This window comes from Lentinus tigrinus, assembly GCF_003813185.1.
Source record: "Lentinus tigrinus ALCF2SS1-7 unplaced genomic scaffold L226scaffold_24, whole genome shotgun sequence".
NCBI classification, from domain to species: Eukaryota; Fungi; Basidiomycota; class Agaricomycetes; order Polyporales; family Polyporaceae; genus Lentinus; species Lentinus tigrinus.
In genome coordinates, this window is record NW_027137933.1 from 144,778 (window position 1) to 166,910 (window position 22,133).

Consider the following 22,133-nt stretch of genomic DNA (forward strand, 5'->3'; position numbering starts at 1 on the left):
CTCCTCCCCTGGGACCTGTCCCTTCCCCTGTATCAACCATTCAACTAAGAAGGCAAGATACCGGGGTTGAAGCTTGTCGAGTACCCTATGGGGAAATGCCAGGGTGTATTTCCTCCTTCACTGCACTTCAGGCTGGATTCCTGAGTTCGACTTCGCCGCCGGATTGACTGCCGCAGATGCACAGACAGTGAAGTCCGCGGATTATCAGGCTGAGATCTGAGAAGGCACGTCTGTTTGCGCGGCAATGTGGTCGGCGGAGACGTTCAAGTCCTGCCTCCCGTTAGAAGTGGCAGGAGGTTGGTAGCAGGCTGGCGTGCAGCCCCTGGGCGTCAATGGTTCCAGCGGCTTGTAGAGTATTCTACCCAAGACGCCACTCGTTCCATGGCTTGCGTCAGGGCGGCTTGGGTAGTTCCGCATTTTCCCCGTCAGTGATACTCCTTAGAAGACAAGATAGATTGACAACAAGAGCAGGCCAGTGCCAGTAAGCACGTGGACGACAAACGTTGCATACACGATTCAGCGATGCAATTCCCCGCCATGTATGCACCTCCAATCATCGTCACAACAAAGTTTTGGACGCAGGCCACCCCTGGGATCTGGTGAGTTGCCCTCCCACGACGCAATTCATCGACTGACGGGCAACCGCTGTGGCATGACAGGCGACAAGATTCTATCCGGGTGGAACACCCTCCTATCCGAGAAGCGCGGATACCGCGGTCCCATGCACGAGGCTACCAAGCTCCTGGAGCGGTGCGAACACCCTGATTAGATGTTACTCCTACGGGGAGCCACGGTCACTCACCTTAGCTCTAGGTGAATTGAGATGAAGGGAACGCTAACAGGACATCGTCGAGGCGTGTGTTAACACAAAGTGGCAGCCGAGATTCAGTTCCTATTGCTTGCGGACAGGGCGGGCGCGTAGGCCTACGGTCAATTGATTATGACTCTGAGAATGGTGAGATTTCGTCGTCTGGAACGCACGTATTCAGGTTAATTGCTCGCACACAGCTCAGCTGCTCGGTAGGCCTCGACAAGGGACCAAGGCCCCACTGTGCGAAGGAAACTTTCTTGTCCTGGATCGTAGGCGGCTCGAAGAATCCCGATGTCACCAATGAGACATGTGCGGGCAACCCGGGCATTCGCTCCACTTACAATGGGAAGAACGACAGCAGGTCGCTCTTCCTGAAGCGATGGTTGAGTGGATCAGACAACAGAGACGCCACCACGAGAAGCCATGCGCAACATGCACGTTACTATGGAGAGTTCAATTCGTGTCTCCATCCCCGTGCACTGGAGGCTGCGTGCGGGCGGTAGCGACGACAGTGTAGTGGTACGAGTCGTCATCACAAGTCGAGAGCAGAATTTCATATGTACGTTCGTTCGCACTGAGCTCCTCCATCCATCCCAGAGCTCCTCCGATGCCTCACTACCTACAGTTCGGACAAACACGGTTGCACCCACACGACTTGTTCGGCACCTCGTTAATGCCGCCTGTACTTTGAGCCGCATTCTATCCTTGGGGCGACATCCTGTGGTTATTGGGCGGCAGACGCCATCAAAGAGGTGTTCTTCTGTCAGATTTCCCGGCAGAACCTCCCACCCAGGTGCTTCTTCCTCGCCCCATGCAGGAACCAAACATATGACCCGACCGATCGCACATGGATATGTCAGGCATGGAAGGCTTCGCTGTCTATCTGGAGCGTACAATCTCATGTTCGTGCCGATGGCGGCACTACTGCAGTGACTGCGTGTGAGGAGTGAGGTAAAATGCGCGGGTATGTCAGGTTTACTGTTCCGAGTACTGTAGTACCGCGCGGTGTTCTTCATGCCTCAAGGCATGAGCAGAAGTGTTCTATCCTTCCGTCCTGCCGCCCATTCTCCGTGGAGTACCAATGTTTATCCTGACACTGCGCCCGATGACATATCGTCCCGCGGAGTTTTCTGCGAATTTGGTCCTAACTGGGTCCATACAGGATCATTCATGCACGGCCAAGGGCCGCAGTGCATGATCGATTTGTTGCGCAGTCGTACTGGTGGTCCAGAGCACCTACGATTTCATTGAATAACTTGTACATGGTGATGTCTGCGAACTCGGGAAGTACATTCTGACTCGGAGATCGGGGGCCACGTATCAATCTGACGACAACAATGTAGAGACTATCTATATCTTCTTGTGAAGAACATCTCGAAGGTGAGGCGGAAGGAGGACGCGCAATACTGAAATGATGCGTGAGCTACCAGTCATCATGTGCGCATCTCCGTTCGTAGTCGGAGTCAAAACCGTCCTCGTTCGAATCGTAGGCCCAGGAGTCGTCGCTGATGTAGTCGTACATCCCGTCGTACTCCCCGTCATAGTCCACATCGGAATCGCTGTCATCGTTCTCCGGACCTAGTCCGCTCGGTGGGCGAAGTCGATACCCGTGCGCGTGCAGGACCGACACACTTTGCAGAGTAGGCTTTGAGTATGCTATCAGTTTACGACGGAGTTCCTCGAGGGCTTGGACGTCAGGCTTCGGGGTATGTATGTAAGGACCCCGGAATTCGATGAGCAGCTCCAGCGTGATTAGTTGTGGCGGGAGCGGCGTGAGTACTGCGAAGATATGTTCCTACACAACGCTCAGTTCAGGTGGCATCAGCGTATAGCGAGCAGTGGCATACCGTAAGATCGACAGGAGCGCCGTCCCCGAGTCGGTAAAGTTCTCTGATATTCAAGATTAAGTGCAGAGTCTCCAACGACTTGAACCCGGCGTCCCGCAAGGCCTTGGTAACCTCGGTGAGGAGCGTAAACGGGCCATCCACACTCAACCGAAGCACCTTCGGCCGTGTGGCGGATACCACAGCTGCGAGCATCGATAGATCATCATCATCCTCGACTTGGCTCCAGATGCACAGGTCGACCACGTGGCACACAAGCCCGAGGGTGTACAAACTTGCGAGTTCGCCCGAACAATTCTCTAGTGCCGCCCAACAACCGCCCCGCTTGAAGATTGCCGTGTTACTCTCCCGCAGAGACTGGAGCGACTCTGCGGGATTCTGCAAGGGCATCGACATGATTTCAAGGCGAGTGACGTTGGGAAACGTGGGAAATAAGGATGCGACGTCGATCTGCCCTCGTGGAAGTAGGCTGCAGAACAACCCTAGAGTTCGCACTGTACTGAAACATAGATTGTGGCGTGTGATTTGTCTGGAGGAAGAAGATGGGTTGGGTTGATGGGACGGCGTAGCTGGTGGGAGGGAGTCGCATCGGAATATCTCCAGGGTCTGGACGTGAGGAGAGAGGGAATCGAGGAGGTACGACCATCCGTCCATCGTTTGAAGCCCTTCCACATGCGACCAAATGGCAGATGACTTGAAGGAGACAGTGAGGCTGACCAGAGAGTAGCTCAGGAATTTGAGTGCCGAACATGCCCTAGGACCGCTACCCCCGATGATGAGTCGCTGGATCTTGCTCGTTCGGAGAGCAGATGCGACGCAACCGTACTGCAGGAGCCATTCTGCCTCTCGCAGAGTCAAGCTCTCCAAGCGTGCTTCTGTGGAACTGAGTAGTTGCGCAAGTTGCTCCATGCACCTCTCCACGACCACACGAGGGACTCGGTACATGTCGACCGCGATGTCCAGCTCCCGGAAGTGTACGAACCGCGCCCCGCCCTCTGCACTGATGAAGGGCAGGAAGCGCTCCACCTGCATCGGGGAACGAAGGTTAACACCATCTCGGAGGAGGTGCCTGGGGCCCTCATGATAGTAGAGATGGCACGTCTTCATGAGTGCGGAGATGGTCGAGGGTGTAGACCGAGCCATGATATGCGCCATCACGTCGAACGGAAGGGTGCGACGTATACCAGAGTCGTTCAGTGCAGAGTCTTCCGCACTGCGTGTCAGTGGTGGCAATCAGAGGTAATCATCACAGCATAGAGGATGATACATCAGCAAGGGCGCGGAAAAGTTGCAATGCCCGGCAGCGCCCGTTGGGCATTGCAACCCATAACGGGTAAGTCGAGCGCTGGCAGATCCTCGACGGTCATTGCAATGCGCTGACAGCCAAGGTGGCACAATGTAGACAACAGGTTGACGAGGTAGTAGTCTAACGAGCCAATGCATACACTATAGGAGCCAGTAAAAGTATTGCAATGACATTGCAGCAACCCTAAACATAGTGTGATTAGTCCACGGCATAATAGCCCTCCTTGGGCATATGTATCCTCCGTCTGCCTCGTCTGCACCTACATCGAAGCTGAGCCTGAGGGGGAGCCAAGCGGCGGCACCCACCTGGTTGCCACTCGACGCACTTGACGCGCCGGCGGAGTTTCAAACGCGTCTTGTTCACGGCCTCCGACAAAGCAAGACCGACCACTGCTACGCCGGCGTACTTAAACCCGATGATGGCGCGATGTTAGCTCGCGTCGTCTCCATTCCACTCCCCCATCTTGCCTACGACGCTTAGCAGCTACTTGACTTTATTCTTGCACAACCGCACAAAACCCAGCCCTACATGCGGGACCCCAGCCCCAGAAGACTCCCGCACAACGCCGCAGCCCAGTGTCGACCGGTTAGCACGCCACTCAGCAGACACCATAAGACTTTGACGACGACGCCATCACCACTAGTCCCCAGAGGGTTGCCAGTATCCCCCACCCCGGGGTCCGCAGGGCGTAGATGGTCCTGGCCAGTTGTCTCAGCTGTAGGGAAGCGTTCCGTGACTCCAAATGCTCTCACCGTCTCTCGCTCTCGCACTCTCTCTGTGTCTCTCGCGCTCTGTCTGTGTCTGTGTCTCTCGCGCTCTGTCCGTGTCTGTCGCTCTCGCGCTCTGTCTGTCTTTCTCGCTCTCGCGCTCTCTCTGTCTCTCGCTCTCGTGCTCTCTCTGTCTCTCTCGCTCTCGCGCCCTGTCTCTGTCTCTCTCGCTCTCGCACCCTGTCTCTGCCTCTCACGCTCTGTCCTTGTCTCTCGCGCTCTGTCTCTGTCTCTTTCCGTGGCATTCACAGCAATTTGACTCACTTCAGCGACAATGCCAAGGACAACACTGGGTTGGGACAGGTGCGTGATGACGATTAGGTTCAGGGCGAGCCTGAGGACGACAAGGATGAGGGGGACGAGGATGAGGGGTGACAAGGAAGAGTATCAGTGCCGCTAAGGCCGCTACCCAACCTTCGCCGACGTCTGCTCGATTCACGCGATGTCTAGCCATTTGAAAGATGGTCTTTGAACCTCGTGTACTTGTACTACTTACAGCTGTGAATGAAATTGATATATACTGCTCTCACTATTGAATATGATGACCGATCTGTGGCATTGAGATGTACATCAGGACTCTCACTTGTGTTGCAATTCGACACCTTGTCGCCGCAATGCACACCTTGCAAGGTGTGCTCTGACATCCAAAAAGCCGATGTCATCTGCAAAAACCTCCCGTGTCAATTTGCGCTAAAGGGTGCAAAGTTGCGACAATTAGCAGCCTGTAGTAAATGAGTAACATTTAGTATGGTGGTGTGCCAACGGAGAGGAAGAGCGTAAATAGCGAACATTGTAAAGCAAAAGGAAGACATGATAGTGCAGAATGAAGACATTGTCGTGCGAAGTCAATCCTAATTCATGCAATAGTAGAGCTCTATACGTGCCTATTAGTGCCTATTAGTGTCGACTAGTCGGATAATAACTCTTATATCACCCAATTCATTCGTACCATTAGTACACAATGTAGGCGAGCGACGAGACAATATGCCATTATATAGTAACTCTACATACATCGAACGTCCGAGCAGTAAGCGGAAGATGAAAGGAACCCACCAGTTGAGGATCGGATAGGTAGGGCAAAGTGCACTAAAGGATAAGTAATGTACCAGAGGACGGAGGAGCCTACCGAATTGATGCCGGCATGGCATACAGTCCGGTGGCGAAGAGACTGAGGGGAGGGGGAAGAGACTATTAGTACAGAGCGACGAGATGAGAACCTACTCATCCACCATGCCCTTGGTGTTCAGGAAAGACTTCGCCGGCATATGAGCGAAGCCAGCCCCGGTGCAGGTACTTGGAAACGTTAGCACAATGACGTCGCACAGAGACCTCATTGACGACATACCACACTGCCTGGAAGAGGCTGTGCATGAGCCGATGATACTTGATGGGGCAATCATGCTTGTACTGAGAGAGTGTCGCAATGTTCTGACGGTAGATGTCGAGGAATATATTGCTCTTGAAGTCGCATGGCTCCCGGTGCATACTGCGATAGTCGTCGATCGAAGCATAGAGCTAATGCAACCTGCTGTCAGCAATGTGAGATGGATGCATCTAAAGACGCACCGCAGTTGCGACCAGCGCGAGCATGGCCGCGGGGATCTCCTTCTCGTCCGGTTTGTCTGCTAAAGACGACGTGAATCTGGATGCGGCCCGGTAGCCATAGCTTCGAGGCGTCGCGAACAACGCGTCCATGAGCGCGTCGACGAATATGCGCGTGCTATACGCCTCCGTGTCAACGATGGTCTTCTTCTGCATGGGACAGCGTCAGAGCCGGCACGCGTGGTCTGTAAGCACACACACACCTCGTAGTCGTATGGATATATGTAGCGAAGCCCTTCCTCATACCATAGCACCTTCAGCGCATCTCCCTGCTTCAGGTCATATGCGCGCCGTACGAGCGCGTCCGTAGCTTTCTTGATCTGGCCACGGAAGTTCGAGATGCGTTGGAGCGGCTATGAACAGAACATGAATACATGCAGCACCTGTGAGGGACAGCACTCACGATCGTTCCAAGCTTCCTCCAATACAGCTCGTCATGCTTGCAGCGTTGCGCAATTTCTTTATCATGTAGGGCCTTCGCGCTTCGGATTAGGGAGTCCCGCGCAAAGATGTCGTTCTTGTCGGGGCCTTCGGGGTACGCGTTCGTGACACAGATGTTCGTGAGCGTCTCCTGGATCGCCTCCTTTGCGACGAGCTTGACGCGAGGGCGTTGTCCTTTCAGCCGGAGGCGACCACCATGCCGGCGTAGTACGAGCTCAATGGAGTTGTCGTCTGCGTAGTGTGCATCGCCGGTGCTCGAGTCACCGGACGCCTCAGAATCAGATCTTGAGCTCAACTCGGGCACTGGATCAATGGTATTGTGCTGCCAATTGACAATGTGAGAACATGCATGAACGATCCGAAGATCAAGAGACACTGACGGTGAGATGATGACTCGTCCGAGTCAGCTTGCGGGCGTGCTTCTTGGCGCGATCGTGGTCCGAGTCGTCGGCCCAGTGGATGTCCTGTAAAACATGACTATAAGCCGGCTATTGTCCAGAACAGAAACAAGCGAAGTATACCTCCTGAGATTTCTTGCGCTTGCCCCAGCCTGGTTCAGAGCCGGGTTGTCCGCGGGTTGGACGTGACGATTGCGCTCCTTCCGGTATATAGAGGCTCTCATTCGCGTGACGTGTCTTCTGCGTGCGTGCGATGCGGGCGCGGTCAGGGACGAGCTGCGAGAAGCAGCGAGATGGTGCTGGGGAAGCTGAAGGTCGATGTCAGGTCTGCACATGCGAGAAATTGCGGGAGTACCCACCCAGCCGCTGAGTACCCTGACTTGAGTGCGGTAGGCGCAATTCCACGGGCAGCTGCACGTGTTTGCGCTGTCTAACATCTCCCTCCCGGACTACGAGTTCGTGATCGAGCTGCCCACGGACTGGTCCATCTTCGACAAGGTGTTCGGGTCGGCCGTCATCGGTGAACCCGAGCCCGATCTCGCTGCGTACGACACTCACGCCGCGCTGAGCAGCGTCGTTCGGGATGTGCGACTTGGCCCGCATAGTCTCCGGGTGTTGAGTATCAGGGTACTCACCGCCGTTGGCCATGTGTTTCGGGAGAGCCTGCTCCACGCGGACTCTCTTCTTCTGCTGAGTTGTCGGTCGTGGCGCAGGCCTCTTCGTGGCCCTCGGGACTTGCATCCCATGAGTTAGCTGGACAATGGTCATCTGTGAACGATTGAGTGATCAAACATACGGCGTACCTTGGCTTCCGCAGGTGTGACGTTGCCATCCTCCGTGTCACTCGACTCCGACGGTTGGGGACGTTTCTTGCCCCGGGTTGGAACGGGGGAAGGCGAGCGGGAGGAGCTTGATGCTAGGTGTTGATGGTCAAGGTCGGAGGAGGGCGAGCGGCGATGGGAGTTGTCGGTGTGTACAGTATCCAGGACGTCGTGGCTATCAGCCCAGGTAGCAGTCTGAGGACGAGGTTGCAGCAGAAGAGGAGGCGCGAACAGTGAGGTGGTGGGGAGAAGAGAATGTGCGAAATAGAAGCTCACCTCTGCGTTAAACAACGCCTCCACGGCGCTTGGCTCCTTCTCGAGCTCTTCGAGTCCACTGTCCTCCGACTTCTCCATGTCCTCGGACTCTGCGGACGACGTCAACCTGGAGGAGTCGGAGTCAGAGTCGTCGCTGGAGGGTGTGGGGTTCTTGCGTTCGCGCAGCTCCTGCGACAACTCAGCGTAGGTACTTGTGATCTAGATAATGAATGTATGTACCTTTGCTTTACTTTCGGAGTGCTTCTTGACGATGACTGCGAGGGGCACATCGTCGTCGGAGGTGTCTGTATTGATGTCCGGGGGAGCATACGCGTCCATGTCGTGAGTCGCTTGCACTTTATGCGCCTTGTCGTTGCCTGACTCAGTTGATAGATTAGTGCATCGTCTTTACGGACAATACAGCATAGATTTCGTACCGGATACTTTCTTCTGCTGTCTGTCTCTGGAATGCGAGCGTGAGTGTGGCATGAGAGCCTGCCAGGCTGCGATTGCAACATAGAATGTCGGTGAGCCTCACTCATGATGACGAGAAAAAGGGAGTACTGACCTTCGTGCGCTCTAGTTTTCGCGCTGCGCTGGGCTATGCAACTTCAGGATGGGATGGCTTCAGATGTGAGGGATGTACTCACGACGAGTAGACGCAGAGACCGTTAGCTCTTCTACAAGTCCCTGCGGCTCTAAGGTAGGTTGAGTGTTGGTGGGGTTAGGCCCCTCGTCTGCTGGATCGTTCGAGAGCCTAGAGGGGGAGCGTAGAGCTCGTCGGCGACCCATGAGTGGATGGAGGGAGGAGGATTCTGGCGAGATAAAGGTAGGTTTTACGAACAGGTTTGGTTGCAAGAAAGACGACGTGAAGCTAGAATTTATAAGGACGAAGAACATGATGCCTCGAAAGCTGCTCGAAGGCACCAGACAGAGACTCAACGCGGCCGACATGGATGACTGACTCAGCGGCGTAGCCTGGACAGAGTGAGATCGGTCGATCGGGCTCATCACAGATCGTGATCTTTGCAGGTGCGTCCTTGACCATTGACTATCTATGCTATTCTGACGCTGTTGTACTACTTCTACATGACCCGGAGGCTTCGCCATCGCACACGACGAGCCACTGAACAATGCGCCGGCTGTCACTATTGGTTTACGCCGAAGGGACTCCCGCAACACCTTGAGTACACGTCCCGAGCCACCTGCATTGCCCTCAGGCAGGCTCGCATCGGCTCGGATCCTACACACCCCACCTTACCCATCACCACTTACCCTTCCATCCCTCCCAAGTCTGCTAAGCCTGCGCAATTCGAAGGCGACTTCTTCGGCACCTACCATCCGGACGATTGGGATAAGTACGACGAGTTTCAAGGCGATCAGGATGGCGATGCGATGGCGGTTGATGAGGCTGAGGGCGAGGATGCGATGGATGTCGATGAAGATGATGCTGGGGACAGCGGAGAGGCCCCGGACGAGTCAGTGTACGACGAGGAGGAGGATGCAGACCGCTTTGAAGAGGAGGGTGGATGGGAACCCCAGCCGTGTCATGAGGAGGAGGACGGCCGCCCTTTCGGGGCTGAAGACGGTCCCGGCGAGACTGACGGCGTATTCCACGGACCCATCTCCCATGAAGCCCAGCAACGCGTCCACGCGCATCTTCGCGCGAAGACGTTTGTGGTACCCTTCCCCGGACATCACGCTGGCAAGGCTGGGAACCAAGACCGCGAACCGTCAGCCTACGAGAAGTACGCACGCCGGACGTCCGCCGATAGCCCGTACTATCCGTTCGTCTCGAAGCTGGACTGGGAGGTCGCGCGATGGGCAAAGATGCGCGGACCGGGTTCAACAGCGGTCACTGAGCTGTTGGAAATCAACGATGTAAGTGCGACTACATCGGTCTCACCTCCGCCAGGTGCTAACATTTTTTCCTCAGCTTGTGCGACTCCTAGGGCTGTCTTTCAAGAATTCGGGCGAGCTCAATAGGATAATCGATAATGACCTCACCTCCGGTCGCCCACGCTTCACACGGCGGGAGGTGATCGTTGCTGGACAGGCCTTCGAGGTCTTCTATCGCGACGTCATTGCATGTGTCCGCGCCCTCTATGGGGATCCCGAGTTTGCAGGGATCCTCGTATTCACCCCGGAGCGACACTACGCTGACGGCGACCATACCGTCCGCGTCTACTTTGATATGCACACTGGACGTTGGTGGTGGGACACACAGGTGCGCGTTGTCGCCTCCTATGTCAGCTGTGTATGTCCGCTAATGTTCTTCAGGCTGCCATCGAGAAGCGCAGGCCTGGCGCAACAATTATCCCCATCATCATCTCTTCAGACAAGACACAGCTCACAGTCTTCGGCTCGAAGACTGCATACCCCGTGTACATGACCATCGGCAACCTGCCGAAGGACGTCCGCCGCAAGCCCAATCGTCGCGGGCAGATTCTACTCGCATATCTCCCCTCCTCGCGTCTTGAACATATCACAAACAAAGCCGCTCGCCGCCGCGTACAGGCGAATTTATTTCATACGTGTATGTCGATGATCCTCAAGCCGCTACGTCAAGCAGGCATTCATGGGATCTCCATCACGAGCGGCGACGGTATCACGCGACGCGGCCACCCCATCTTTGCCATGTATATCGGGGACTATCCAGAACAGCTGCTCGTGACATGCTGCAAGACAGGCACTTGTCCGAAGTGCGAGGTGCCGCGTGAAGAGCTCGGACAGACGACAAACCCAGACCGCCCTCTCCGAGACCGAGACAAGGTGCGCGGTGTGCTTGAGAAGGCGGACGAGTCAGATGCGGATTTCTCGCGCGCGTGCAGGGAAATCGGCCTCAAGCCTATCCGCGCTCCCTTCTGGCATGGCCTCCCGTTCGTCGACATCTTCCGCTCGATCACCCCGGACATCCTACATCAATTATATCAAGGCGTCATGAAACACCTCCTAGCCTGGCTGAGGAACGCATATGGTGCTGATGAGCTCGATGCACGGTGTCGCCGCCTTCCTCCCAACCACCAGATCCGGTTGTTCCTGAAGGGCGTGACCACCCTCCACAAGGTCACCGGCAAAGAGCATGGCGACATATGTCGTTTCATGCTCGCTCTCATCATCAACCTCCCCCTCCATGATGGTATGTCGTCTGTGCGACTCGTCCGCGCTGTCCGTTCACTGCTCGACTTCTTGTACCTGGCTCGATATCCTGCACATACCTCCGAGACCCTCGCCGCCCTCCGCTCTTCGCTCGCGCAGTTCCATGCCAACAAGGCCATCTTCATCGACCTTGGCATCCGTCTCCACTTCAAGCTACCAAAGCTTCATTCTCTCGACCACTACCCCTTGTCCATCAAGCTCTTTGGCACAACCGACAACTACGATACGCAGTACACGGAGCGCTTGCATATTGACTTCGCAAAGGATGCCTACCGCGCAACTAACCACCGTGATGAGTTCCCACAGATGACCGTCTGGTTGGAGCGTCGTGAGAAGATCCTCCGCCACGATGCATACATCCGGTGGCGTCTCCGGAGTGATGCTGGTCGAGTTGTAGTCACATATCCCTCATCATCCTCGGCCGACTTCACCGTCCCACCAGCATTCACTCGCATCAAGATGACCAAGAACCCGAGCGTGAAAGCGCTACGTTTCGACGCGGCCATCAACCTGTACGGTGCTACATGGATCCGCGACGCTCTCGCGCGGTACATTGTGGGCTACCGCAACCCCTCTCTCACACCGGCCGAGGTCGAGCGTGAAGCACTAACCATTACATATCGATTCCAGACCCTGCTCGCATACCACAAGATCAAGTTCGTGCTTGAAGATGCGCAACAGCTGGGCATCATGGAAGCAACCGACGATGCAGCCCATGCTCGACCGGCTCGTTACGACCGTCAAGGCCGTCCTGTCCCTGGACGGTTCGATACCGTGCTTGTGAGCGATGGCACAGGTGGACCATCAGGTGTCCAAGGTGCGCAGATCAGCCATTGTTGATCTAATGTGTTTTCATGTTGACATCACTCAGGATACCATGTCGGGAGGCTCCGTCTCGTCTTCAGCCTCTCTGACACTGCTTGCAAGCAGCTGATCCCCGATGTCATCGACCCCGGTCCTCTCGCATATGTGGAGTGGTTCACTCAATTCACACAGCCCAATCCCATTCACGGCCTCTACAAGGTCTCTCGTGAGCGGGACCGACAGCGGTCGCTTGTGGCGAGTGTCGTTGAGGTCAAGAACATCCGTCGCAGTTGCCATCTCTTCCCTGCAGTCAATCGTCGAGATGGCATCATACCCCGTGACTGGACGAGCAGCACGGTCCTCGACTCTTGCGAGGATTTTTGGGTCAACCGGTATAGTGATATGCACATGTACATGACGTTCTTCTAATGATGATGTATGGCTTCCATTTATGGTCTCTTCGAATATCTGATTAGCAACAATACACAAGCCACCTCTCATGCATACTGACATTGTATCACAAATAGGCAATATTCTGGCAGCAAATAGACAATTACCCGCAAATTAGTCTACTTTAGCGTCAATTGGCCAGGGAGGATTTTGCAGATGGTTCCGATGTATTGCATTGGCAGATAAGGTATTGCAGCTACAAGGTGACGACTTGCAATCCCTCAGGTCTCCGTAGCAATGCCGGGCAATGCAAGGTAGCCAAGGCAATGACCGTTGTACATGGCCATGCCAAGGTTAGCATTACCCGGTCACTGCAATATAATCCCGCCGCCGCAGATGTACGACATACCTGACGTTGCCTCCAACAGCTCTCTCGGGGTCAACAATGCTGGCGTAAACGGACATCGCTCTGAATCTGATGGGTGACGGAGGAGTAGATGGGAGCGACAGACCACTACCGCAGCACTCACAGTCTCTGGAGTATGACCGCACGGCGGTCAGCTGCTGGAGCTTCTCGACGGTCGCAGCCGTACTTCTAAAACCTAATCATCCCTCCAGGACGAGTCATGACGTCCAAAAGTAGGCAGCTTGGGAATCCATAGGTAAGAGCGATCCCTTTGCAGGCGGCATTCGCGTCCGATAACTAGCATGGTCTCTCTTGCTGTTGTAGGTCGCTTCGTCATCTGGAATCCGAACGTATACCGGCTTAGCTCGTGCAAGTCTTCAACTTTACGTGGTCGTAAACGACTTACGGTGTCCTGATTCACAAAAATCATTCAGTCCTAGTAGGTGCAGGAGATGGTGGTTGCGGGCAACGCATGCTTGACCGTCCAGGGACCTCCGTATATAGTGATGTAGATACTATCTGTCAGAGAAACTGCTACACGGCCCGGGCGTCAGCAAGATCGCTCAAATTGACCTCCTGCACCTCACCTCCTCAGGCTCGACCTCTCGCCTGCGCACATGGCTCGATCTCATTGCAATTTGTTACCGTAACACTACAGACCGGTAACCCATGGAAGCAGGGCTCGTAGAAGTTGGACACAACGTGTCAAATTTGGCCATAACAAAGTGAACCTATACATCGCACACATTGAGACTAGGTTGAAGATGAGGAGGAAGGCGAACGCGCCATGCTAAAATGCGAGGAGGCATCGTGTCAGTGTGCACTGTATCGAGTCCCTTCATGATCATGATCAGAGTCGTAACTGTCCGAATCCTCGTATGACAAGGGGTCCTCGCTGATGTACTCGTACTACGGCTCGTCGTCCTCGCTGTCAAAGTTTCCATCAAATGAAACACTGCTGTCGTCTCTCTGTGGAGCTCGTCCGGTCGGCGGCTGAAGTTGATACCCATTGGCGTGGAGAACCAAAACACTTTGCAGAGTAGGCTTGGAGTGCGCTATTAACCTGCGGCGGAGTTTATCGAGAGCTTGGAGGTCGGAGTTCAGGGTATGGTGGTGAGAACCCCGGAATTCTATAAACAGCTCGAGAGTGACTAGTTGTGGCGGGAACGGCGTGAGTACCGCGAAGATGAACTCCTACACAGCGCTCAGTTCAGGCCTCAGCGTATAGGGAGCGGTGACATACCGTGAAATCGGCAGAAGTACCGTCACGATCCCCTCCATAAAGTTCCCTGATGTTCAAGATAATGTGCAGAGTCTCCAGCGACTCAAACGCGGCGTCCCGCAAGGCCTTGGTAATGAGCGTAAACGGGCCATCCACGCTCAATCGAAGCACCTTCGGCCGTGTGGCGGATACCACGGCTGCGAGCATCGAGAGGTCATCATCATCTTCGACTTGGCTCCAGATGCACAGGTCGACCACGTGGCACACAAGCCCGAGCGTGTATAAACTCGCGAGTTCGCCCGAACATTTCTTGAGTGTTGCCCAGCAACCGTACTGCTTGAAGGTTTCCTTGTTCCTCTCCAGTAGGGACTGACCCAAGCCCGACAGTGAATGTGCAGGACGCTGGAAGATTCTCGACACGATTTCGAGGTGAGTGACGTTGGGGAACGTGGGAAGTAAGGAGGCGACTTCGATATGCCCGTGAAATTCTGGGTGTACTAGACGGATGGACAAGCATAGGTTTCGCACTGCGCTGAAACAGACAGTGGGGCGTATCATTGGTCTGGGGGACGAAGAAAAGACAACAAGTTGGAATGACCGGCTCGGAGCCGGAGGAGGGAGAGAGTCGCATCGGAACGTCTCGAGGGTCTGGGCATGGGGAGAGAGGGGGGAGAGGAGGTACGACCATCCGTCCATCGTTTGAAGTTCTTCTGCATCCTCCCAAACGGCATAACCCTTGCAGGAAATGGTGAGGCTTGTCAGAGAGCAGTTCAGGGATTTGAGCGCCGAACATGCCCTAGGGCCGCTATCTCGCATGGTGAGTCTCTCGATATTGGTCCTCGGGAGAGTAGACGCGAGGCAACCGTGCTGCAAGAGCCATTCCGCATCCCGCAGAGTCAAGCTCTCCAAGTATGTTTCTGGGAAATCGAGGAGTTGGGCAAGTTGCGCCATGCACCTTTCCACGTCCACGGAAGGGTACCCTCCGTACTCGGAGACCGCGATGTCCAGTTCCCGGAAGTGTACGAATCGCACCCCACCATCTGCATATACGAAGGGCAGGAAGCGTTCCACTTGTGTCGGGGAACGAAGGATAACTCCATCCCGGAGAAGGTGCCGGGGACCCTCGCGATAGTAGAGATGACACGTCTTCATGAGCGCGGATATGATGGAGGGTGTAGACCGGGCCATGATTTGCGCCATCACGTCAAACGGAAGAGTGAGGACCTCTCCAGAGTCATCTGATGCAGATTCGTGCGCACTGCGTGTCGAGATGGCCGCTGGAGTCAATTTGAGCTATAATAGAGAGGGTGACACAACATACCTGATGTTGCCTCCAACCGCAATCTCGGGCCTGTCACCGACGCTCAGGTTGTGAGCAGACATCGCTCTGAATCCGACGGGGTGCTGGAGGAGTGGTGGGAGCGTGCGACAACTGCTGCAGCACCGCAGCAGACAGTCTCTGGTGGTATGAGTTCGTTTTCCCGCACGGTCAGCTGCTACTGGAGCTTATCGACGGTACTCCTGGAATACAATCACCTGACCTGGGCTGTACGAGCCATGACGTCTAAATGTAGCAGCTTGGGAACCCGGGAGCCAGAGCAATCGGTTTGCCGGTCACGTTCGCATTGGGCAACAGGCACCGTTTCTGTCCTTTTGTCCTTGTCACTCTGCATAGCTGGAGGCGCAGATATCGCATTCGCCTGTATCAGTACATGAAGAAAGTGACTGTCCATCCAAGTACATGGAAGAAGTACCTTGCAATGGCACACACTCTCCGTCACAGCGTCAGTAATCAATAATCCTGAGTAACTGAGGACACTCGAGAACAAACGCGCTCGCCCTTCGAGGTGTAAACAGTCCCCGTCCGTCCTGGGTATGGGCATTCATATCAGAACATGCTCTGGATTGGCGCAACGGGAAACTCACCATCGCCACTAACATCCCAATATATGTTCACCAACCAGCATCATCCTCCTCGAGCAGGAGCCTTTCAAAATTGCGCATGTGCGGTCGTGCGCGCCACAACGATCTGTAGAACAACGTTAGTCTGTTCCGTCGGCATCTTGTATGAAAAAATCGATCTTCCTCCCACCAACCACAGTACGTCTCGGCTGCTTCTCGAGGGTCGTGTCCTCCCTAAGGCGAAACGTGGACACGGACGGGGCCCTACGACTGAGTTGTCCATTTGCGCCGACTGCGCGAAGAGAGCCTACTGAAGGGAGATAAGGAGTGAGCATGCGAAGAGAAGACGGAGAAAGGTGGTATTGGACGCACATATGGATAGATTGGACTTCGGCCGGGCACTCCGCGTGTGTTGGCATTGGCAGAATCTGCTTCTCGAGGCCAGCGATGACGTTGTGGCGGTATAAGAGGCGCGTGCGTAGGCCACGTCTTGCGGCGGAAGAGCACCAAAAACAATAGCTAGGGTGTACGTGCGGGCGCGATCTAGGACGCGCGGATGATGCATGAACGAGACGCTCTGGAGCTAGAAGACCTGGTTGTGAACGCATACCTTCAGCTTCCTGCGGCACGCCGCTTCCGACGTCCACCACGAGGCGGTCACCAACAGCAGTATGCGGGGCTTCGGACGGGCGAACGGGCGATGCGTTATGCGTTCTCGTGCCTAGACTCTGAGAGACCAGCACCGTAGGGCAGAACGCCGGACAAGGAGCGCCGAGAAGAGCAGACGCACAAGACGTCCTCTTCTCCCGTGAACTTCTGGTGTTCGAACACGTCTCACCGAGCTCCATCTTTGGTGCTCAACGGCCGCTTGTAGCCTCTCCGTCTAGGTTTTGCTCCCACACTTGCGTCTTAGCCTCTGGGAGATGAGTGTGGAGTGCCGCAAGGACTAAGTCCGCGACCCGGCCTTGAGGCTCCCGCGTCCCATGATTGACGTGGAGCACGGAGCGACGCTGGATAAAAGGAGTATCCTGGGAGCACCGGCAATGAGCGTGTCTACAATGTATCAGACGGAGGAGTAGTAGAAGCGTACTATATCGAGACAACTCGAGGCGGCGGCCGTCGTGTCCGGCCCCAGTCGGTAGTACTTGTCTGCCCCGCCAAGAGATGGGTACAGGACGTAGAGCAGCGAGGTTCAACGCACACAATGTCACCTGCTTAGGGAATCGGACAGCAGATCGTGGTACGCTAGGTTGAATTGTATGGCTATATTCCGTTTGGTGATGGGCTTTCCGGACATGGCTGTATGATCTTGGAGATGCATGACTGGCGGCGGAAACCTTGTCGGTTCATCCTGAAGTATATCTGGACCTTTCTCATCAGGCCGTGAGATAAACTAGTGACTTGAAAATGCGAGGTACTTACCGTGAGACAGAACGTTTGCTCGAGGCACACACGCGCAGAAGTTGTGTGTCAAGCCCGGCCGAGCTCAATTAGCGCCTCCATACGTGGTACTAAAACGATGGAAAAATCATATAAGCATATGCGACTGTTCTAGCGTTAAAATAACAGCATACTGGAGCATTGCACATCGCTGTCGTAGGTCGCTTTGTCGTCTAGAATCACAGAAGTTGTTTAGTAGGCGCAGGAGATGGTGGTTGCGAGCAATGCATGCCAGGGCCGGCGTTTGATCCTCCGTGTATGGTGATGCCGACATTTGTCAGCAACGGCTGGCCACGGCGTCAACACAGGCTGCAGCTTGTCCGGATCCTCCCCTGCACCCTCACGTTTCTCTTTGCCATCTCTAGAGCAGAGGCTTTTGAAGTACTACCGCTTCGATTCTACTACCGCTCACCCGCGCATGCCGCCCGATCACATCGCAGTTGAAGTTCAAACACTACGGACTTGCCAGAATTCGTGCGGTCTAAAGAAAGTCGGGGACAACGTATCAACTTGACCACAATAACATTCCGCACTCATTAAGACTATATCGAAGGATCAAGGGGAAGGAGGACGCGCCACGCTGAAGTGATGAGTGAACTATCAGTCATAATGTGCACATCTCTACTCGCAGGCGAGTCATAACCGTCCTAATCCGAGAATGCCCACGATTCGTCGCTGGAGTCATAGTTCTCGTCGTAGTATCTATAGGAACTGTCGACGCCTTGTGAATCGGACTGCGGTTCAAGTTGATACCCATCGGTGTGGAGGACACACTTCGCAACGTAGGCTTGAAGTGGGCTATCAGCCTGCAACGAAGTTCATCGAGAGCTTGTACGTCGGGCCTCTGGAAAGAATCGATGAACAACTCGAGTGTCACTATATGTGACGGGAGCTGCGTCAGTCCTACGAATATGGACTCGTGCTCAACGCTCAGTTCGTAAGGGCCCGACTCGGCGAATATGGACTCCTGCACAACGCTCAGTTCAGGAGGGCCCGACTCGGCGAACTTCAAGCATCGCGACATACCGATAGATCGACAGAATCATCGTCCACTTCCGGGCTGAAGAGATAATTGATGACAATGTGCAGAGTATTGAGCGACTTGAACGCGGAATCCCGCAAGGCCTCAGTGACTTGTGCGAGGAAGGTAAACGGGATGTATTCCACACACAACCGAAGCACCTTGGGCCGCGTGGTGGATACTATGGTTGCCAGCATCGAGAGGTCATCATTGTTGTTGATTCCGCTCCAGATGCACAGATCGACCACATGACACACGAGCCCGATGGCGTACAAACTCGGGAGTCTGCCCGAACATTTCTCGAGTGCCGCCCAACAACCATCCTGCTCGAAGATTGCCTTGTCTCTCTCTTTTAGGGACTGACCGAGTGGTGCCAGCGTATGTGCGGGTATCTCAGAGAAGATTTCGAGGTGAGTGACGTTGGGAAACGTGGGAAAGAAGGATGCGACGTCGATCTGCCCTTGTGGACATAAGTCGCGGACCGTCAAGCCTAAGGTTCGCACTGTGCTGAAACATTGATTGTGGGGTATAGCTTGTCGGGAAGATGAAGATGTGCTGAGCGGACGGGGATTCCGAGCTTTTGGGATGTCGTAGTCACATCGGAATGTCTCGAGGGTCTGCACATGAGGAGAGAGGGCATCGAGGAGGTACGACCAGCCACCCATCGCTTGAAGTTCTTCCACATCAGCCCACTCGATTTTGTCATATCCGTTGAAGGAGATGGTGAGGCTGACCAGGGAGCAGTTCAGGGATTTGAGTGCCGAACATGCCGTAGGACCCCCACGCCGGTAGATGAGTCTCTCCGTGTTTCTCGTTCCGCGAGCAGACGCAATGCCAGCGTACTCCAGGAGACAATCCGCATCCTGCAGAGTCAAGCTCTCCAAGCATATCTCTGGGAAATCCAGTAGTTGCGCAAGTCGCTCCATGCACCTCTCCACGTCCACACGAGGGACTCGGTACATGTCGACCGCGATGTCCAGCTCCCGGAAGTGTACGAACCGCGCCCCGCCCTCTGCACTGATGAAGGGCAGGAAGCGCTCCACCCGCATCGGGGAACGGAGGACAACACCATCTCGGAGGAGATACCTGGGGCCCTCATGATAGTAGAGATGACACGTCTTCATGAGCGCGGAGATGATCGAGGGTGTAGACCGAGCCATGATATGTGCCATCACGTCGAAGGGAAGGGCTCGACGTGTACCAGAGTCGTTCAGTGCAGAGTCGTCCGCACTGCGTGTCAGTGGTTGCAATCAGCAACAGTCATAGTACAGAGGGTGGTACGACGTACCTGACGTTGCCTCCAACAGCTCTCTCGGGGTCAACAATGCTGGCGTGAACGGACATCGCTCTGAATCTGATGGGTGACGGAGGAGTAGATGGGAGCGACAGACCACTGCCACATTCCCTCCGGGTGATATGGAGTTTGGTTGCTCGCACGGTCATGAGCTGCTGGAGCTTCTCGACGCCCACAGCTGTACTTGTGACACCCGATCGCCTCGTCGGGACAAGAAATGACGTCCGCATGTAGGCGGCTTGGGAATTCGTGGGTGGGAGCGATCGGTTTGCAGGCCGCATTTTCATCCGATAACGAACGCAATGTCGCCGGTGCGTTTGCGTAGATGTAGGATCGGAGATCACATTTGCACGAGGCAGTACGCGAATCAATCGACTATTCATTCAAGCATATCATGAGATACGTCGCACTATTCAGCAGTCTCAGCGTCAGCGATCAAACAACTATCACGGAGCCGAGGAAGATGGAGAGCAAACAGAGCTATCATGTTGACAATCGCATCGTCAGGAGCACTTCGAGATACAGAGAAACCCCTGGGTATTTGGAGGTCGGATCAGAAGAGTACCTTGGGCTAGCGCAACGAGTGCAGCTCACCATTCGCACATACCATCCCAGCATCCTGCATCAAGATCACCAACCAGCATCATCCTCCTCGACCATAAACCCCGCGAATTCATCCAGGAGTTCGTCTCCGCTGCCTTGACCATCGAGATCATCGCTACCCACCGAGCCCGCATCCTCCCGGTCTCCCACCGCACCCAACATGTACTGATGCGGATCGCGCTCGGTCGAGAGCCGGATTGACACGTCCTCGGGCTTCAAGGTCCGGATAGCGTTCGCAAAGAGCAGACGTGCCCGTGTCGCGTCTCGGGCCATATCGAGGAGCTCTTGCTCGAGCGGGCACCCGTGCTTGAAAGGAGAGGGCCAGCCTACGAGTATGCTCGGCGTCGTGAGAAGGCCGTAGTTGAGAGTGAGGGATAGTGAGCGGAGAGGGATGCCCGCCGATACGAAGGTGTCGCGAACATTTTTCTGGATGAATCCGGTGTTAGCGCTGTGTATAGGGTAACGTGGTTCGGTGCATGTGCTCACTAGAATGCAATCAAGGTTGGCACCCCACTCGCACGGCGCGAAGCAGATCTCGAGATCGAGTTTGCGCAGGTGCTGAGCTGCGGCCTGCCGCAGCACGACGTTCATCGGGCTGCCTGGGGCGAAGAGCCCCGACCCTGCCACGGTCACTGCCAAGGTCTTTGGCTTCATGTCCGCGATCACGTCGCGCAGGAACCTGCACATGCGCTCCGAGATGTCGTCCAGGACACGCACAGTGGGCACCTGGCAGACGAGCCCCAGGACGAACAGATCGATGACGCTCCCCGACACCTCTTGCAGGTGTTCCCAGGTGATGCCGTAGTTCTCCTGGTCGTTCAGGTTGCACTCTCGGTTGCTGAAGAGGTGGAGAACCGAGTTTGGGTCGGCGCCGTTGCCCTCGAAGCGGTGCGACGGGCAGGTCAGGGAGAGGTGCTCGAGGTTCGGGAAAGCGTTGATATACGCAAGTGTCGCGGGCATCCATGTACTGGAATACGATGCGGAGATGAGGCGGACGGAAGGGTAGACGACGTCGAACTTGATAGTCTCGGGGTTGCTGTCAAAGCAGGAGCCGCGGAGTTCCTGGAGAGTGTGGGACGATCGCATAAGAAGAAGGATTGGGTTCCGGTCGTCTGCGCTGGTAATGCTGCTCCATGATGTATACGATCCGAGGTTGAGGGAGGCTGTCTCGAGGGAGCACACCATCATGCGCAGGAGAGAGAATGATATGACATCGCATCCGTCGATGACGAGATTCTTGAGGGACCGCAAGTTGGCCAGGGCCATGAACAGAGACGGGGTATTCGATTTATTCCGCCTTGCAGGGTCGGACAGCAAGACCGACTCTGCGTCCATGAGAACCAACGTGTGCAGAGCCAAGAAGTTGTGACATAGCAACCCGCGCAGTGCGTGGACCCCGGAGAGGGAGAAGTTGCCTCGGGAGATCGTCAAACTGCGGAGGTGCGAAAAGCGGGCGTCTGCATCTGCTAACATGAAGCGCAAGAATGAAATGGCGTCCTCGCTCGTTGACAGGAACACCCCGCTACCGAGGAGGATTCTCGCACCGCGGTTATAGAGTAGTCGGCATGTGCGCATCATCCTCGATGTAGTTGAACGAGATGATGTTTCCATCAACGTGAGCAGAAGGTCTAGAGGCAGTGCGGGGTC

The 22,133-nt window shown here is 55.2% G+C and overlaps 8 protein-coding genes across 8 annotated transcripts; 2 read left to right on the plus strand and 6 right to left on the minus strand.

Moving 5' to 3' along the window:
• Nucleotides 1-2,043: 2,043 nt before the first annotated feature.
• On the minus strand, nt 2,044-3,918 carry L226DRAFT_614935 (uncharacterized protein). Its single transcript, XM_067686707.1, has 2 exons — nt 2,659-3,918; nt 2,044-2,606 (listed from the first exon to the last, which is right to left on the minus strand). The coding sequence occupies exons 1-2, from the start codon at nt 3,808-3,810 to the stop codon at nt 2,235-2,237; spliced, it is 1,524 nt and encodes a 507-aa protein (XP_067532775.1). The 5' UTR covers nt 3,811-3,918; the 3' UTR covers nt 2,044-2,234.
• Nucleotides 3,919-4,335: 417 nt separating this feature from the next.
• Nucleotides 4,336-5,254, plus strand: L226DRAFT_537325 (uncharacterized protein). The gene has a single exon (XM_067681306.1). The coding sequence runs from the start codon at nt 4,704-4,706 to the stop codon at nt 5,037-5,039; it is 336 nt and encodes a 111-aa protein (XP_067532776.1). The 5' UTR covers nt 4,336-4,703; the 3' UTR covers nt 5,040-5,254.
• An 830-nt stretch (nt 5,255-6,084) lies between these two features.
• Nucleotides 6,085-8,077, minus strand: L226DRAFT_442490 (uncharacterized protein; the record flags this gene model as incomplete). Its single annotated transcript, XM_067674832.1, has 5 exons — nt 6,085-6,243; nt 6,295-6,456; nt 6,534-6,683; nt 6,734-7,042; nt 7,973-8,077. Coding segments are annotated over 5 exons (885 nt in total), but the record flags the coding sequence as incomplete, so codon positions are not given.
• A 1,596-nt stretch (nt 8,078-9,673) lies between these two features.
• L226DRAFT_467289 (uncharacterized protein) lies at nt 9,674-12,637 on the plus strand (the record flags this gene model as incomplete). The annotated part of the gene is made up of 4 exons (XM_067676041.1): nt 9,674-10,126; nt 10,182-10,472; nt 10,526-12,221; nt 12,276-12,637. 4 exons carry the CDS (start codon nt 9,674-9,676, stop codon nt 12,635-12,637), a joined length of 2,802 nt encoding a protein of 933 aa, XP_067532778.1.
• Nucleotides 12,638-13,717: 1,080 nt separating this feature from the next.
• L226DRAFT_561911 (uncharacterized protein) lies at nt 13,718-15,688 on the minus strand. The gene is made up of 3 exons (XM_067683469.1): nt 15,548-15,688; nt 14,248-15,484; nt 13,718-14,198 (listed from the first exon to the last, which is right to left on the minus strand). The coding sequence occupies exons 1-3, from the start codon at nt 15,607-15,609 to the stop codon at nt 13,914-13,916; spliced, it is 1,584 nt and encodes a 527-aa protein (XP_067532779.1). The 5' UTR covers nt 15,610-15,688; the 3' UTR covers nt 13,718-13,913.
• Nucleotides 15,689-16,088: 400 nt separating this feature from the next.
• On the minus strand, nt 16,089-17,234 carry L226DRAFT_156884 (uncharacterized protein). Its single transcript, XM_067672494.1, has 6 exons — nt 17,219-17,234; nt 16,739-17,156; nt 16,501-16,671; nt 16,323-16,438; nt 16,153-16,255; nt 16,089-16,095 (listed from the first exon to the last, which is right to left on the minus strand). Exons 2-5 carry the CDS (start codon nt 16,974-16,976, stop codon nt 16,217-16,219), a joined length of 564 nt encoding a protein of 187 aa, XP_067532780.1. The 5' UTR covers nt 16,977-17,156; nt 17,219-17,234; the 3' UTR covers nt 16,089-16,095; nt 16,153-16,216.
• A 981-nt stretch (nt 17,235-18,215) lies between these two features.
• On the minus strand, nt 18,216-20,052 carry L226DRAFT_614937 (uncharacterized protein; the record flags this gene model as incomplete). Its single annotated transcript, XM_067686708.1, has 4 exons — nt 19,878-20,052; nt 18,595-19,819; nt 18,446-18,535; nt 18,216-18,374 (listed from the first exon to the last, which is right to left on the minus strand). Exons 1-4 carry the CDS (start codon nt 20,030-20,032, stop codon nt 18,216-18,218), a joined length of 1,629 nt encoding a protein of 542 aa, XP_067532781.1. The 5' UTR covers nt 20,033-20,052.
• Nucleotides 20,053-20,144: 92 nt separating this feature from the next.
• Nucleotides 20,145-22,133, minus strand: L226DRAFT_512040 (uncharacterized protein). The gene is made up of 3 exons (XM_067678323.1): nt 20,973-22,133; nt 20,478-20,912; nt 20,145-20,416 (listed from the first exon to the last, which is right to left on the minus strand). The coding sequence occupies exons 1-2, from the start codon at nt 22,095-22,097 to the stop codon at nt 20,514-20,516; spliced, it is 1,524 nt and encodes a 507-aa protein (XP_067532782.1). The 5' UTR covers nt 22,098-22,133; the 3' UTR covers nt 20,145-20,416; nt 20,478-20,513.

What these genes read in the sequence shown, in the direction of transcription:
- L226DRAFT_614935 (XM_067686707.1), bottom strand. Translation starts at nt 3,810, where the DNA reads ATGGCGCATATCATGGCTCGGTCTACACCCTCGACCATCTCCGCACTC. An exon ending in GCGCTCCTGTCGATCTTACG is followed by an intron (nt 2,607 to 2,658) that starts GTATGCCACTGC and finishes AGCGTTGTGTAG; the next exon opens with GAACATATCTTCGCAGTACT.
- L226DRAFT_537325 (XM_067681306.1), top strand. Translation starts at nt 4,704, where the DNA reads ATGCTCTCACCGTCTCTCGCTCTCGCACTCTCTCTGTGTCTCTCGCGC.
- L226DRAFT_561911 (XM_067683469.1), bottom strand. Translation starts at nt 15,609, where the DNA reads ATGTCTGCTCACAACCTGAGCGTCGGTGACAGGCCCGAGATTGCGGTT. An exon ending in GCGGTTGGAGGCAACATCAG is followed by an intron (nt 15,485 to 15,547) that starts GTATGTTGTGTC and finishes CTCGACACGCAG; the next exon opens with TGCGCACGAATCTGCATCAG. An exon ending in GTACTTCTGCCGATTTCACG is followed by an intron (nt 14,199 to 14,247) that starts GTATGTCACCGC and finishes AGCGCTGTGTAG; the next exon opens with GAGTTCATCTTCGCGGTACT.
- L226DRAFT_156884 (XM_067672494.1), bottom strand. Translation starts at nt 16,976, where the DNA reads ATGGAGCTCGGTGAGACGTGTTCGAACACCAGAAGTTCACGGGAGAAG. An exon ending in CGTGCCGCAGGAAGCTGAAG is followed by an intron (nt 16,672 to 16,738) that starts GTATGCGTTCAC and finishes CGCGCGTCCTAG; the next exon opens with ATCGCGCCCGCACGTACACC. An exon ending in GAAGTCCAATCTATCCATAT is followed by an intron (nt 16,439 to 16,500) that starts GTGCGTCCAATA and finishes ATCTCCCTTCAG; the next exon opens with TAGGCTCTCTTCGCGCAGTC.
- L226DRAFT_512040 (XM_067678323.1), bottom strand. Translation starts at nt 22,097, where the DNA reads ATGGAAACATCATCTCGTTCAACTACATCGAGGATGATGCGCACATGC. An exon ending in CCAACCTTGATTGCATTCTA is followed by an intron (nt 20,913 to 20,972) that starts GTGAGCACATGC and finishes GGATTCATCCAG; the next exon opens with AAAAATGTTCGCGACACCTT.